Here is a 12,476-nt window from a genome sequence, read left to right on the forward strand (position 1 = left end):
TAGAAAATCAAATAAAAGGATTTCAAAATGATGAAGAAAAAACAGAGAAAGAACTTTGAGGGTATGCATTGCCCTGACCTGCAAATGAGCAGACACACCTGTAGGCCTTTTTACCTGCAGTTGCTTCTCTTTCTCTCCTCCCACATTCTTTCCCACTGTGCATACATGATAATCAATGTCCCAGTCAGCCACTGGGTTGAGGGGCATCTGTATACCCCTCGGGCATGCTGAGACAGAAAAAAAACATTGAGAAAAACTCAAAAGTGGGATGGAGAAATATTTAAAATACATCTGGGAACTTAAGAAGATTTAAGAATACAAAAGAAATAGCTAAGGAATCACCTGTTATAAGAAGACAGAAAGAGAGAAAAACAGGACAGGATGTGATAAGAGAACAGAACAAATGTCCACTGATCATATGGGGGTTGCTGGCTTGGATGGATTGATAACAGAGGATGTCTGGCTGTCTGTGGTGGAGGTCCTACTTTCTGGGTAGAGGGACTCTTTGCCATTTCTTTTCTAGTGTAAAGCTGCCCTCTGAGCCATGCAGGTGCACTGGGCAGAAGAGAATAAACACAGGGCAAAGGAAAGAGTCATGCTTAAGCTAGGACAAACCATGTGGTAACAGTGGAGGTAGAAAGCTCAGGAGCTTTCCCATGCAAGGGGACTTGCTGTTAGCTTGGTCCAGCCTCACTCTATAAAAGGAAAGGGCATTCAAGAATGTCCAGGCATTTAATGAATCCTTTACTAAGAGTAACAATGACAAAAACAGTAAGAAAAAACAAACAAGAAGGAACTCTTAGGGAAAAAAGACAAGGAGTACAAGAAATTTCCCCAAAAGTGGCAAGTAACATCCTCAGGGAGAAAAGAGATGTTGTAGCTATGGGAGGTGATAAAGAGAAATATTCAGAATAAAATAATTCACTGGAGGCTTTTTGAGTGTGGGGGTGTAGAATTTCTAAGCAAATAATCACATTCATCTGGAAGAATAACTGAAGTTTACCAAGGACAAAAATTACAGCAAAAATAATGAAGAGAAAATGCCTCATCAGATATAAAACATATAAGGCCGCAGTGATTAAAATAGTACAGTACTACCATAAGACTAGTTATATAATTTTTTTATATACAAAGTGGGATGTGCACACCTGGATTGCATATCCAGATAATGGAGGAAGATATCAGAAATTCTTAGGTTTTAATTTTAGCCTTTCAAAAAGCATATTTTGTATATTTTATAATTATAAAATGCATTTTCAGAGATCCATGTGTATAATTTAGAAGTGAATATATTCAGTGGTAATTGGTGTTTAAAATATATTTTATATACAGGGATATAAAATATTACCTGTTATAAGTAATATTTAGCATTTTCTGGGATAATCTACAAGCAATCAAGAACTGGCTAAGGCTGTCTGTATCAAAATGCAAAAAGTTGCCTTATCTTTAATAACTAAACCATACTTCACTTAGAAAACAACAACAACAGAAAAAAACAATCAAATAAGCAAAACTCTGGAATACTTGGCTGCTGAGTAACCAATATGTGATAGTCATTGTGCTAGGGTTGCTTGGGCTGCAAAATTCACTCTCTTTTATCTGGTTAGCTCAATATTCCCTGAGCTTTTGTGTTACTCATTAATCACAGTGTCTTCAGCAGTGGCATGGATGGTCTTTCACAAAGTAAACACCCTGTTATAAAACTCAACTTTATCATATTTCATTCTCTTATAAAATCCTTCAAGATGTTATCAAATCACTTATCCATGTAACAGGAATCATCCTGGATGTGAGTTTCTTCCCTGTGTTTCCACAATAGCCTAGGTAATACTGACACTGAACTCAGTACATTGTCATGCAATTATCAGTTTACATGATTGTCTCCCTCTGGAGTCTGGATTTTCTGGTCAAGGAAACATGACTTTGAATTCCCAATGCCTAGCATGGAACCTGTCATAGAATAAGTGTTTGATATTTGTCAGTGTTTGAAGAAATGTATTAATATAGTAACTTAAAAAGAAATTAAAAATGCTTTTGTGAGGCTTTCATGTCCACAACCACTTTTTAAAGTGTAACTCAAAGCTCATTACCAACCATGACTAAGTTATACCAAGCCTCGTCTTAAGGGTGGAAAATGTGAGTTTTCTTTCTGATACTACTATCTAACAATGAACTTGCCCAGCACATAGCAGGCCTAAGATGGAGGTTTGCAGACATCAATCGAAAGTTATAGATTCTCTCCACAAATAAAGGTATTCAAGTCATAAGACAAAAATCTCTATTCCATGGTCCTAAACCCTATCAACCTGCTATCAGCCAGCTATCTAAATGGGACACCTGGATTGTAAGAGGAAGGAACTTAGCAACAGCACGCTCGTTCTTCACAGTGGGTTGCTACACATTGTCCTTTTCACAAGGTGGATTATTTGCTTAACTGATGCACCAATTCAACAGTAGTCCTAAACAGGATTTGTCGCAAATGTGGAGAATTAGGAGGCTATGATGTGACTGGAAAAAGTATATATACAGGAAGAACTGACCTAACATAAAATTGTGAAACTTTCCCCCTTTGCCTCAAGCACAATTTCTCCCTTTTCTGCAGTCTAGTTCCTCATTTCAGTCCATCCTTCTCTGTACTTTCAATCCCAGGTACTGACTATTTATACCATGACCTCCTCTTAGAAGAGAAGTATATGTGATAAGTGTAAATGGGATAGGACTCTAACATTGTGCTATCCAATACAGTAGCTACTAGTTGCATATGGCTTTTTACATTTGAATTTAAAACAATTCAAGTGAAATAAAATAGAAATGTAAAATTCCTCAGTCTTATTAGCTACATTTCATATATTCAACGCCCACATGTGATTAGTGGGTGCCACATTAAACAAAGCAGTTCTAGAACATTTCCATCATTCCAGAATCTAGCACATTAGTAAGCATCCCTACAATGTTGTACCCAATACCGTAACACACTTGTTGAATATATATAAATAAATAAATTGATTTAATTTAATTTAGTAAAATATTGACACAAGTGAGAACTTCCTGGAAATTTTCAGAACCCCCCACCTTTCTGAATAGCTCTGTAAACTCATATTTTTATTTTTTCAATTAAAGTTTGTATACAAGATTATTTTTTTTATTATTTTCAGGTGTACAGCATAGTGATTAAGTAATCATATTACTTTATAAAATGTCCGCCTGATATTTCAAGTACCAACCTGGCACCATACATTAAACTCATACTTTTTAAAAAAAGATTTTATTTATTCATCTTTAGAGAGGGAAGGGAGGGAGAAAGAGGAAAAGAGAAACATCAATGTGTGGTTGCTGGGGGCCATGGCCTGCAACCCAGGCATGTGCCCTGATTGGGAATCGAATCTGCGATGCTTTGGTTCACAGACTGCACTCAAACCACTGAGCTACGCCAGCCAGGGCTAAACTCATAGTTTTAAAAAATGTATTAGAAAATGTTAATAACCTATCTTCACAATATTTTGTGGGAGGATTAAATAAACTTTATATTGAATTATAAAAAGTTGGTCATGTTCTAAGGGAAGATAATTCCATGAGTTTGTGCCAATACATTTTATTTGATAGAATTGTACTTAGAACCTGGACTAACATTTTATGCCCAGCATTCTAACAAAAATAGTTACATGCAAATGTGTATCTTTGCATGAAGTTTCTTAGACTTTCTCCCCAACATCTTTATTTAAGGTAAGTACTCACCCTTTTTCCTCCAAAAGGGCTCTTTATAATAAACAATACACTTGATGACTGAACCCAAAGGCACACGAGTAATCAGCTGGTTTCTCATCATTGGCAGAGGGGGACTGAAATGAATCTTCATGCCCAAAGCAGGAGGAATAGCACTAATCACGTATTTAGCCTGGAAGAAAAAAAAAAATGTTTGTAAAACTTGTTGGTAGGTTGTGCTTTTTTCTTAATGTTTCTCCCTCATTTCACTCTTCTCTACACTTCAGTGTCTTCTAAACAGAGAAACTGGGAGGATATTGTTAGACCCAAAATGTGCCCTTAGTGTTCTGGAGTTCAAAATCTCTGATGACTTCCCATCACACTTGGAGTCAAAATCAAGTTCCTCAGTCACTTCCAAGACCATAAGTGAAATGGACCCCTGTTATGTCTCTAATCTCACCTCTTGTTACTCTTCCCCTCATCCCTTAATTCTGCCACTGTGACCACATTGCTGTTCCTTCATCATGCCAGGGTTGCTTCTGGCTCAGAGCTTTAGCACTGGCTGTTCTGTCTACTTGGAATATTGTTCCCTCAGGGAGTCACATGGCTCAGTCCCTTATCTCTTTTGGTTCTGTGCTCAAATATCACCTTCTGAGTGAATTTTTCCTTGATGACCTATTTAAAATCATATGACCAGTTGCCCCACCCCACCTTCTGGCAGACTCCCTGAGCCCCACTTCCCTGTTTGATTTTTTCCATAGTACTTATCACTATCTGGCATACTGTATATTTTAACTATATATTTGATTATGGTCTTTCTCCTTCACCAGAATGTAAACCATATGAAGACAAAGAACTTTATCTGTTTTGTTCACTGTTCTGCCTCCAACTCCTAGAATAATGCTAGGCAGATAGGAGGCACTTGATATATATCAAATATTTTCTTTGTTTTTCTAATTATGTAGGACCCCAATACAGAAGGTTGATAAAATATGTTTTTATAACCCACACCCACTCAAAAATATTCTGGTTCTCTTTTCTTTTCTTTCAGATAGAGTTAGTTTTTTCACTTTTGGCAAAGGAATTGTCCAGGAAGTCTGGAATATTCTTGGCTTATTTAAGCTTTGATTATCTGTGAGACTCTGGTCTTTTCCCCTTAGTTTAAGACTCTTGGATACCTCATACACCTCATGATTTAGGGTCTCCACAAGGACATTTTCTCCTGTCTGGTCAATGTGGGTCACAGGCCTCTCCAGCTTCACTCGATCCCCAAGAAGGTCCATTATCCTCTCACTCACTTGACCAGATCCACCCACAAACTTCCTTTCCTGAAAAAAAAAAGATTATAGAAGTATGTAGGAAATGTTGGAATGGGTATAAATTGTTAAATTGGTAGTTTTCATCATATATATTTTGTGAGATACATAAAATTTTATTTTGCTGTCATGAATAGCATCTTTTACTGCTGTTGTCTAACTACTGGTTGCTGGATTTTGAAAAAATTACAGATTTTCTAATTGTCATGTTCCAGGTAATACAGATTTTCAAGCTCCAACCTCAGCTGGACAACCTTACCCTAACCCCATGTCCCACTTGTCTGGTCACTATATTTGCTCTATGTACTATCTGCATCTTTTTGTTAGGTTGTTGGGTCTGGTGAAGCTATTGACTAAAGTAGGGCTACCACTGGTGTGAGCCTGTTTTCCCCATCCTTATTACTCAGGCTTAGAACTTCCTTGGCCCACCCATTGCCAGACTAGCCTACTCCTTGTTGCAAGCTGTCCACCTCATCCTGAGTCAGATGCCTGCTGCTTCCGTGGCCACTGCATCATCTGCCCTGATCCCTTGTAAAGCTTCCAAATGTTCTGTACGGTTGTGTACACAGTTGAGTTGACTGCCTCTTCCTAAATTTTCAGTTCAGTTAATTATTAAAAGAATTTATTTATTTATTTTTAGAGACAGGAGAAGGGAGGGAGAAAGAGAGGGAGAGAAACATCAATGTGCGGTTGCCTCTCATGCACACCCTACTGGGAATCTGGCCTGCAACCCACTCATACGCCCTGACAGGGAATCAAATTGGCAACCCTTTGGTTCACAGGACAGCACTGAATACACTGTGCCACACCAGGCAGGGCTAATTTTTTAAAAGACTGTTTCAAATAGGTTTAAAAATTGGAAGGAAGAAGAGAATGAGGAGAAGGAGAGGAAGAAGAATATGAGGAAGGAAAAAAGAAAAAAGAGAAGAATGAATATGGGGAAGTGGGTATGGAATAAGAAGGAATGGAAAGGAAAATGACTACCAAGAAGATTATATAAGAACTCTTGTCCACTTCCCTCTGTGCCAAACACAGTGTTTTATACAATGCTGGGGAAATAGGTAATGAATGAATTCCACATGTTTGTGTGTTTTAAGTTGAAAATGCATTTCTGACTTTTTGTTGACTTTTCCAAGAAGTACTCAAGCTATGTTCATCAGATGTTTTCCTATAAGCTTACCAAATAATAATTGAATGTACACCTGAATGGAAAATTACGAAAGTATATAGAAGAGAATAGCCCACTCTTAAATTTACATTGGCTGCTGGGTTCTCACATTGGGTACCTAACAAACAGACTGTCCCTCACAAAAGCCACCTTGAGCTGCCATGATAAAGCCCTAAGAGCTACAAGGCTGCCTGCTGATGACTGAGGAGTAATGTCAATCTTTCATTTAGGCAGTGGTGGTTTTCTGTTAGAATGGTGGGGTTATGGATAGGTACCTGCCCTCCATTTGTTGTTGAGATGATCCTGGTTGTGCCCCCACACTGCTTTACATACCAGAGGAACCACAGAGCAGAAATTTCATGGGTCTCTGCAGTGACACACAGGTTCACAAAGAGAGTAGCAAGCTTCTTTGCAGATCTACTCAGGAAGAAACAAGAACAAAATTGGCAAATGCAAAAGTAGAGCATCATTTTAATTCTATGGAAATTATTCAACCAATAAATTTACTTGGCTACATTTGGCACAACTTAGCAAGTCACAAAAATTGTTACTAGAATCCTGTATTATAAAACACAAGGTCAGAAATGTGGGGAATATGCGAATTATTTCCCCTTAACAAAACATCCAATCCATCAGAAAGTCCTATTGTCTTTCACCATATCACTCCACCTTCATCAATCCAAATTAGTATCCTTTGTTGCCAGGAGTATTGCAATTGTCTCCTCCCAACCAGTCTCTCTACCTCCACTTGTCCTCATCTGGCATCTATTCATTACACTCAAAGCCAGAAATATTTTATCTCCATCCCCTCCTTCATGTCCTTTCTAAAGTGTAAATCAAGTCATGCAATTCCTTTGCTTAAAACCATCCAGTGGCATCCTATCAAAGCCAGAATAAAATTCAGATCTTTTATGATGGCCTCCAAAGTCCTAAGTGAGGTAGCCTATACCTACTTACTCTCTTACTGTATTCTCTCTATTTATTCTAATATCTCTTCAGAAAGATGACCTCATTTTTTTAGTTTTATTTATGTATGTATGTATGTATGTATGTATGTATTTATAGAGAAAGAAGAAGGGAGGGAGAAAGAGAGGAAGAGAGACATCAATGTGTGGTTGCCTCTCATGCGCTCCCAACCAGGGACCTGCTCTGCAATCCAGGCATGTGCCCTTGACTAGGAATTGAACTGGTGGCCTATTGGTTTGCAGGCTGGCACTCAATTCTCTGAGCCACATCAACCAGGGCCAAAAGATGAACTCTTATATGTCTATGAAAATGAGTACTGACTTCCACATTCTCAGCACCCCCAGCATCTTCTGTCATTTTACTACAGTGGAGTTATCATTAGAACTCTTTCACCTTCTTAAATTGCCTTAATTATTGTTTTATTATTTGTATTGCTGTCTTCCCCTCTAGAATATCAACCAATGATAAAATGGATCTTAACTTTCTTGCTCACCATAGTGCCCCCTTTAATAAAAAGTACCTGGAACACGGTAAGCCCTCAATAATTACTTGTTGATGATTGAATGAATGGTTGATGAGAAATGTCAGTTTAACATTATTTTTAAATTATCTATAATGCACAAAGAATGTACCAAGTGCTGGACCAAACACAGAATTAGTCACAGTTATCTATCCAGTCATTTTACTGCCTAATGGAAGACAAGGTCAAAGGATGGATGAGGGGGAAAAACCATGAACAGGGCATAGATAGACAAACATTTGCTTGGAGTTGTCAGGTACATGGCAAGAGTTGCTAACTGCAGATACTTTGGAAAGTGAAAGATTTCATACAATTCCAGTGACTCAGTTATATCTAACACACCTTGAAATTCACCAATAATGTATACTCTGGGATATCTTTAACAAGGACCAATCATCCTTTTGACTTTGACATAAACTTTGTATGTTGCTAATCAGCTTATGCGCAACTCAGAATTTGACACCTCATAGTGCTGCTGATTACGAGTGGAATAAATAATACTGTCTTCTTTTTATTAAACTCTTTCACACTCCATGGTTTTTACACCTACTGTCTTATGGAATTGTCATAATAACTATAAAATAGTTTTGAAATAATTTTTACTCTTTTTCCTTAGTTCACAAGCTCACAGAGAGGTTATTCATATGTAGTACACAACTCACTAAATGGTACAACTTGAAACCACGTCATACGTGAATTAAACCTCACATGATTTGAACACCTCAAAATGACTTATAATTAGTCAACTGACAATTTGACTCATGAAGGTGCGCATCTACTCTTCACTGTTACTCTGGAAGTGTGTAGAATCATACCTAACACATGTACCAGTTACTGACAATGTAGCCGTAATAGCCTGATAGGACTTTTGTGACAATCCCCATCATTTAGTCAGCAAATAGTGTAATACATATGTTGAGGTTACTTAGAGTTAGTTTTATAAGACTCCTCATGATAACTAAAAGGATGGAAATTGTTGAGTTGTCATTTCTTTGTGGAGGCAAAATGCGGCAGGCATCTATCTAAAGCAAATATCCAAACATTGATTTAAAATATTACTTCAAAGTGAAAATATCCTTTGCTGTTTCCTGATGTCCTGTCTCTTTTATTTCTTGTTTTATAGGTGAATTGAGATGACATAAGGTAAGGGGAGTAATAAATAATTAAAACAACAGTGGCTTAGCTAGACAGCCAATATTAAACATAAAAATATTGCTGTGATTGCAGTTGTTATTGCTGCCAATTTGGTGAGAAAGAAATAATCATGGTTTGAAATGGAGGCAGATCTAAAAGTAATTCTCTCTGGAGGGTCACACCATTCCTAGTCCTTTATTTGATTTACTCTGAAAGATTTAGTGAGAAAAGAAATGAGAATAATATCTGAGGAATGGAAGGCCAAGAAAGATAGTGCAATGATATTTTTGCATTCTTAGCCCAGTTGACTTTTTAAAAGATAAGTGTTATTATATTTTCTAAATGGAAAAAATACACATTATATAAAATTTGGAAAATTCATAAAATAAAAAGAGAATGAGTATCTTGCATACTTCTGCTCCCCCAAAGATAATCACTAGCCTAATTTTGATTTATTTTTTCTAGTTATAGGTTTTTATTGTTTTTTATTTCTTAAAGTATATTTTATTGATTATGCTATTACAGTTTTCCCAATTTTCCCCTTTTATCCCTCTCCATCCTGCACCCTCCCAACCCTCCAGATTTCCACCCCCCTTAGTTCATGTCCATTGATTGCACATATAAGTTCTCTGAGTTCTCTGTTTCCTATACCATTTTTGACCTCTCTATATCTGTTTAATGCCTACCAATTATGCTTCTTCTTTCCTGTACCTTCCCCCCTTTCCTCCCTTCCCCCTCCGCACTGAAAACCCTCCATGTGATGTCCATTTCTCTGATTCTGTTCCTGTTCTAGTTGTTTGCTTAGTTTTTGTTTTCATTGTTTTTCTTTCTTTTTTTTAGGTTCATTTGTTGATAGTTGTGAGTCTGTTCTCATTTTACTGTTTATACTTTTATCTTCTTTTTTTTTAGATAAGTCCCTTTAACATTTCATATAATAATGGCTTGGTGATGATGAACTCCTTTAACTTGACCTTATCTGGGAAGCACTTTATCTACTCTTCCATTCTAAATGAAAGTTTTGCTGGATAGAGTATTCTTGGATATAGGTCCTTGCCTTTCATGACTTTAAATATTTCTTTCCAGCCCCTTCTTGCCTGCAAGGCTTCTTTTGAGAAATCACCTGGGTGTCTTATGGGCACTCCTTTGTAGACAACTCTCCTTTCCTCTTGCTGCTTTTAAGATTCTCTCTTTGTCTTTAATCTTGGAGAACTTAATGATGATGTACATGCCTTGGTCCGTTCCTCTTTGGGTCCAACTTCTTTGGGACTCTCTGGGCTTCCTGGACTTCCTGGAAGTCTATTCTTTCACCAGATTGAGGAATTTACCTTCATTATTTGTTCAAATAAGTTTTCAATTTCTTACTCTTGTTCTTCTCCTTCTGGCACCCCTATAATTTGGATATTGGAACATTTAACGTTGTCAAAAAGGTTCAAAAGTCTCTCTTCATTTATTTGAATTCTTGTTTCTTTATTCTGTTCTGGATGGACATATATGTTTTCCTTTTGTTCCAAATCATTGATTTGAGTCCTGGTTTCCTTCCGGTCACTATTGGTTCCCTGAATATTTTGTTTTATTTCATTTTAGGTATCTTTTATTTATTTATTCTTTCATTTTTTAACCAAGCTCAATCAGTTCTGTGAGCATTTTGATTACCAGGGCTTTGAATTCTCCATCAGATAGGTTGGCTATCTCCTCATTGCTTAGCTTTCTTTCTGAAGTTTTGCTCTGTTCTTTCATTTTGGCCCTATTTCTTTGTCTCAGGGCACCTGTTAAGTTGTAAAGGGGTGGAACCTTAGGTATTCACCCAGTCAGGGCAACCCTCCTTGCTGTGCTGTGGTGCTGCCTGTGGGGGAGAGTCCAGAGAGGGAACAATGCAGCTTGCCTGCTCAGCTCTAGTCCTACTTTCCACCAGTGTGAGACTGGGAATTTCTCCCACCACAGCAACTGCCATAGTCCACAGCTACCTCTGAGTCTCAGTCTCCCTTTAAGTCACCCCTGCCTGTGCAGTCTGTGGCCTTGCTGCAGTTCTCTCCATCTACCGTCTTACCGGTCTGGTTGGTCTGGTTGACTGTTTCTTAAATTCCGTGGTTGTCAGAGTTCCACGTAGTTTGATTTTTCTGGCACTTCTGGTTGTTTACTGATTTTAGATTGGTTGTTATCCTCCTTTTGGTTGTGTGAGGAAGCTAAGGGTTTCTACCTAAGCCTCCATCTTGGCCAGAACTCTAGTTATAGGTTTTTAAAAGGATATTTACATAGCTGACCATATTGCAAATTTAATTTGTGTTTTTGAAAAGTACGTTCTAACTAACTGAAAGAATGATCAACATTAGTCTTTGAACATATGATTGTGCTTTAGTTTGAATCATGATAGGTTGGATATTCTTGGGATTACTTCCTCTGAAACCAGGAGATAAATAAATAAATAAATAAATAAATCACATAATCTTTTATATCTTATTTAGGAAAAGTTAGAAAATTATCTTGTGTTTATAGATATTCCTAATATCTATAGTCTTAGATATTCCTAATATCTAAGAATGCTTTATTTTGTCACCCAACCAACAACTAAGGGAAGGACGAGGCCAAGGACTATGATACAAAAAGTCAGATCTCTATGATTCGAAAAGAATATAATTAGTCTTATCTTCAAGAAGCTTTAAAGCTCTCTGGGGAAAAAAGCTAACTGAATTTATTAAAAGCTTTTCATAACATAACCTAAAAAACAAGTGCAGATAATTAAATACCCAATATATTTTGAAAATCTAATGTATAGAATTTATAAGTAAATTTTGTGATTTTATTACAATCAAATATATTATAGGTTACAATCTCAAACAAGTAGTAAATAGCATTAGATAAGTGTTATACAAATATAATAAAAATAGGCATTGACTTCATGACAATAAAAGAATTTTACTATTCCAGAATTGGTTGTTTTGAAAGGTTGAAGACATAGGAGACATACAGAGAGGTTTATCACAGATGATTATATATTAATAATAAAAAACTAGAAGTAACCAAAATGCCCAACAGAATGCTAATGGATAAATATATTATGGTATTCACTTTCTACAGAATATTATAAAAACATGAAATAGGATATTTAATGAAGCATTTCTAAAGTTGTGGTTAAATGATTGTATTGTAATATTAGGTATTAAAAACATTTGATGGATGTCTATTGCTTTTCAGTGTTTATACAGTTTTCTTTTTATTCATTTATTTTTATTGAATTTATTGAGATGACATTGGTTAAGAAAATTATATAGGTTCCAAGGGTATGATTCTATAATTCATTTTGTGTATAATGTATTGTGTGTTCACTACCCCAAGTCAAGTTTCTTTCCCTCACCACTTATCACCCTTTTAGGGTCTCCTAACTCCCCCAACCCACCTTTCCCTCTGGTAATCACCATACTGATGTCTGTGTCTCTGTATTTTTTTTTTCTTTTTTGTTTTATTTCTTCATATTTTTCACCCAGCCCCCTCACCTCTGACAGCTGTCAGTCTATTCTCTGTATCTACACCCCTGATCGTATTTTACTTATTAGTTTATTTGGTTCATTAGATTCCACACGTAGGTGAATTCATATAGAATTTGTTTTTCTCTGACTGGCTTATTTCACTTAGCATAATGTTCTCCAGGTCCATCCATGCTGTCGCAAAAGAT

At 36.7% G+C, this 12,476-nt stretch overlaps 1 protein-coding gene across 4 annotated transcripts in view; it reads right to left on the bottom strand.

Moving 5' to 3' along the window:
• LOC114505317 (amine oxidase [flavin-containing] B) overlaps window positions 1–12,476 on the bottom strand; it is a 115,843-nt gene that overhangs the window by 13,338 nt on the left and 90,029 nt on the right. For all 4 annotated transcript variants that reach the window (XM_036017074.1, XM_028523205.2, XM_036017073.1 and 1 more), the window contains 3 exons: window positions 6,462–6,603; window positions 4,881–5,030; window positions 3,736–3,895 (listed from right to left, as the gene is read on the bottom strand). In XM_036017074.1, coding sequence (XP_035872967.1) covers window positions 3,736–3,895; window positions 4,881–5,030; window positions 6,462–6,603 — 452 coding nt within the window. The remainder of the gene's footprint in view (window positions 1–3,735; window positions 3,896–4,880; window positions 5,031–6,461; window positions 6,604–12,476) is intronic.

The sequence above is a fragment of the Phyllostomus discolor genome, chromosome X (assembly GCF_004126475.2).
Source record: "Phyllostomus discolor isolate MPI-MPIP mPhyDis1 chromosome X, mPhyDis1.pri.v3, whole genome shotgun sequence".
NCBI lineage: Eukaryota > Metazoa > Chordata > Mammalia > Chiroptera > Phyllostomidae > Phyllostomus > Phyllostomus discolor.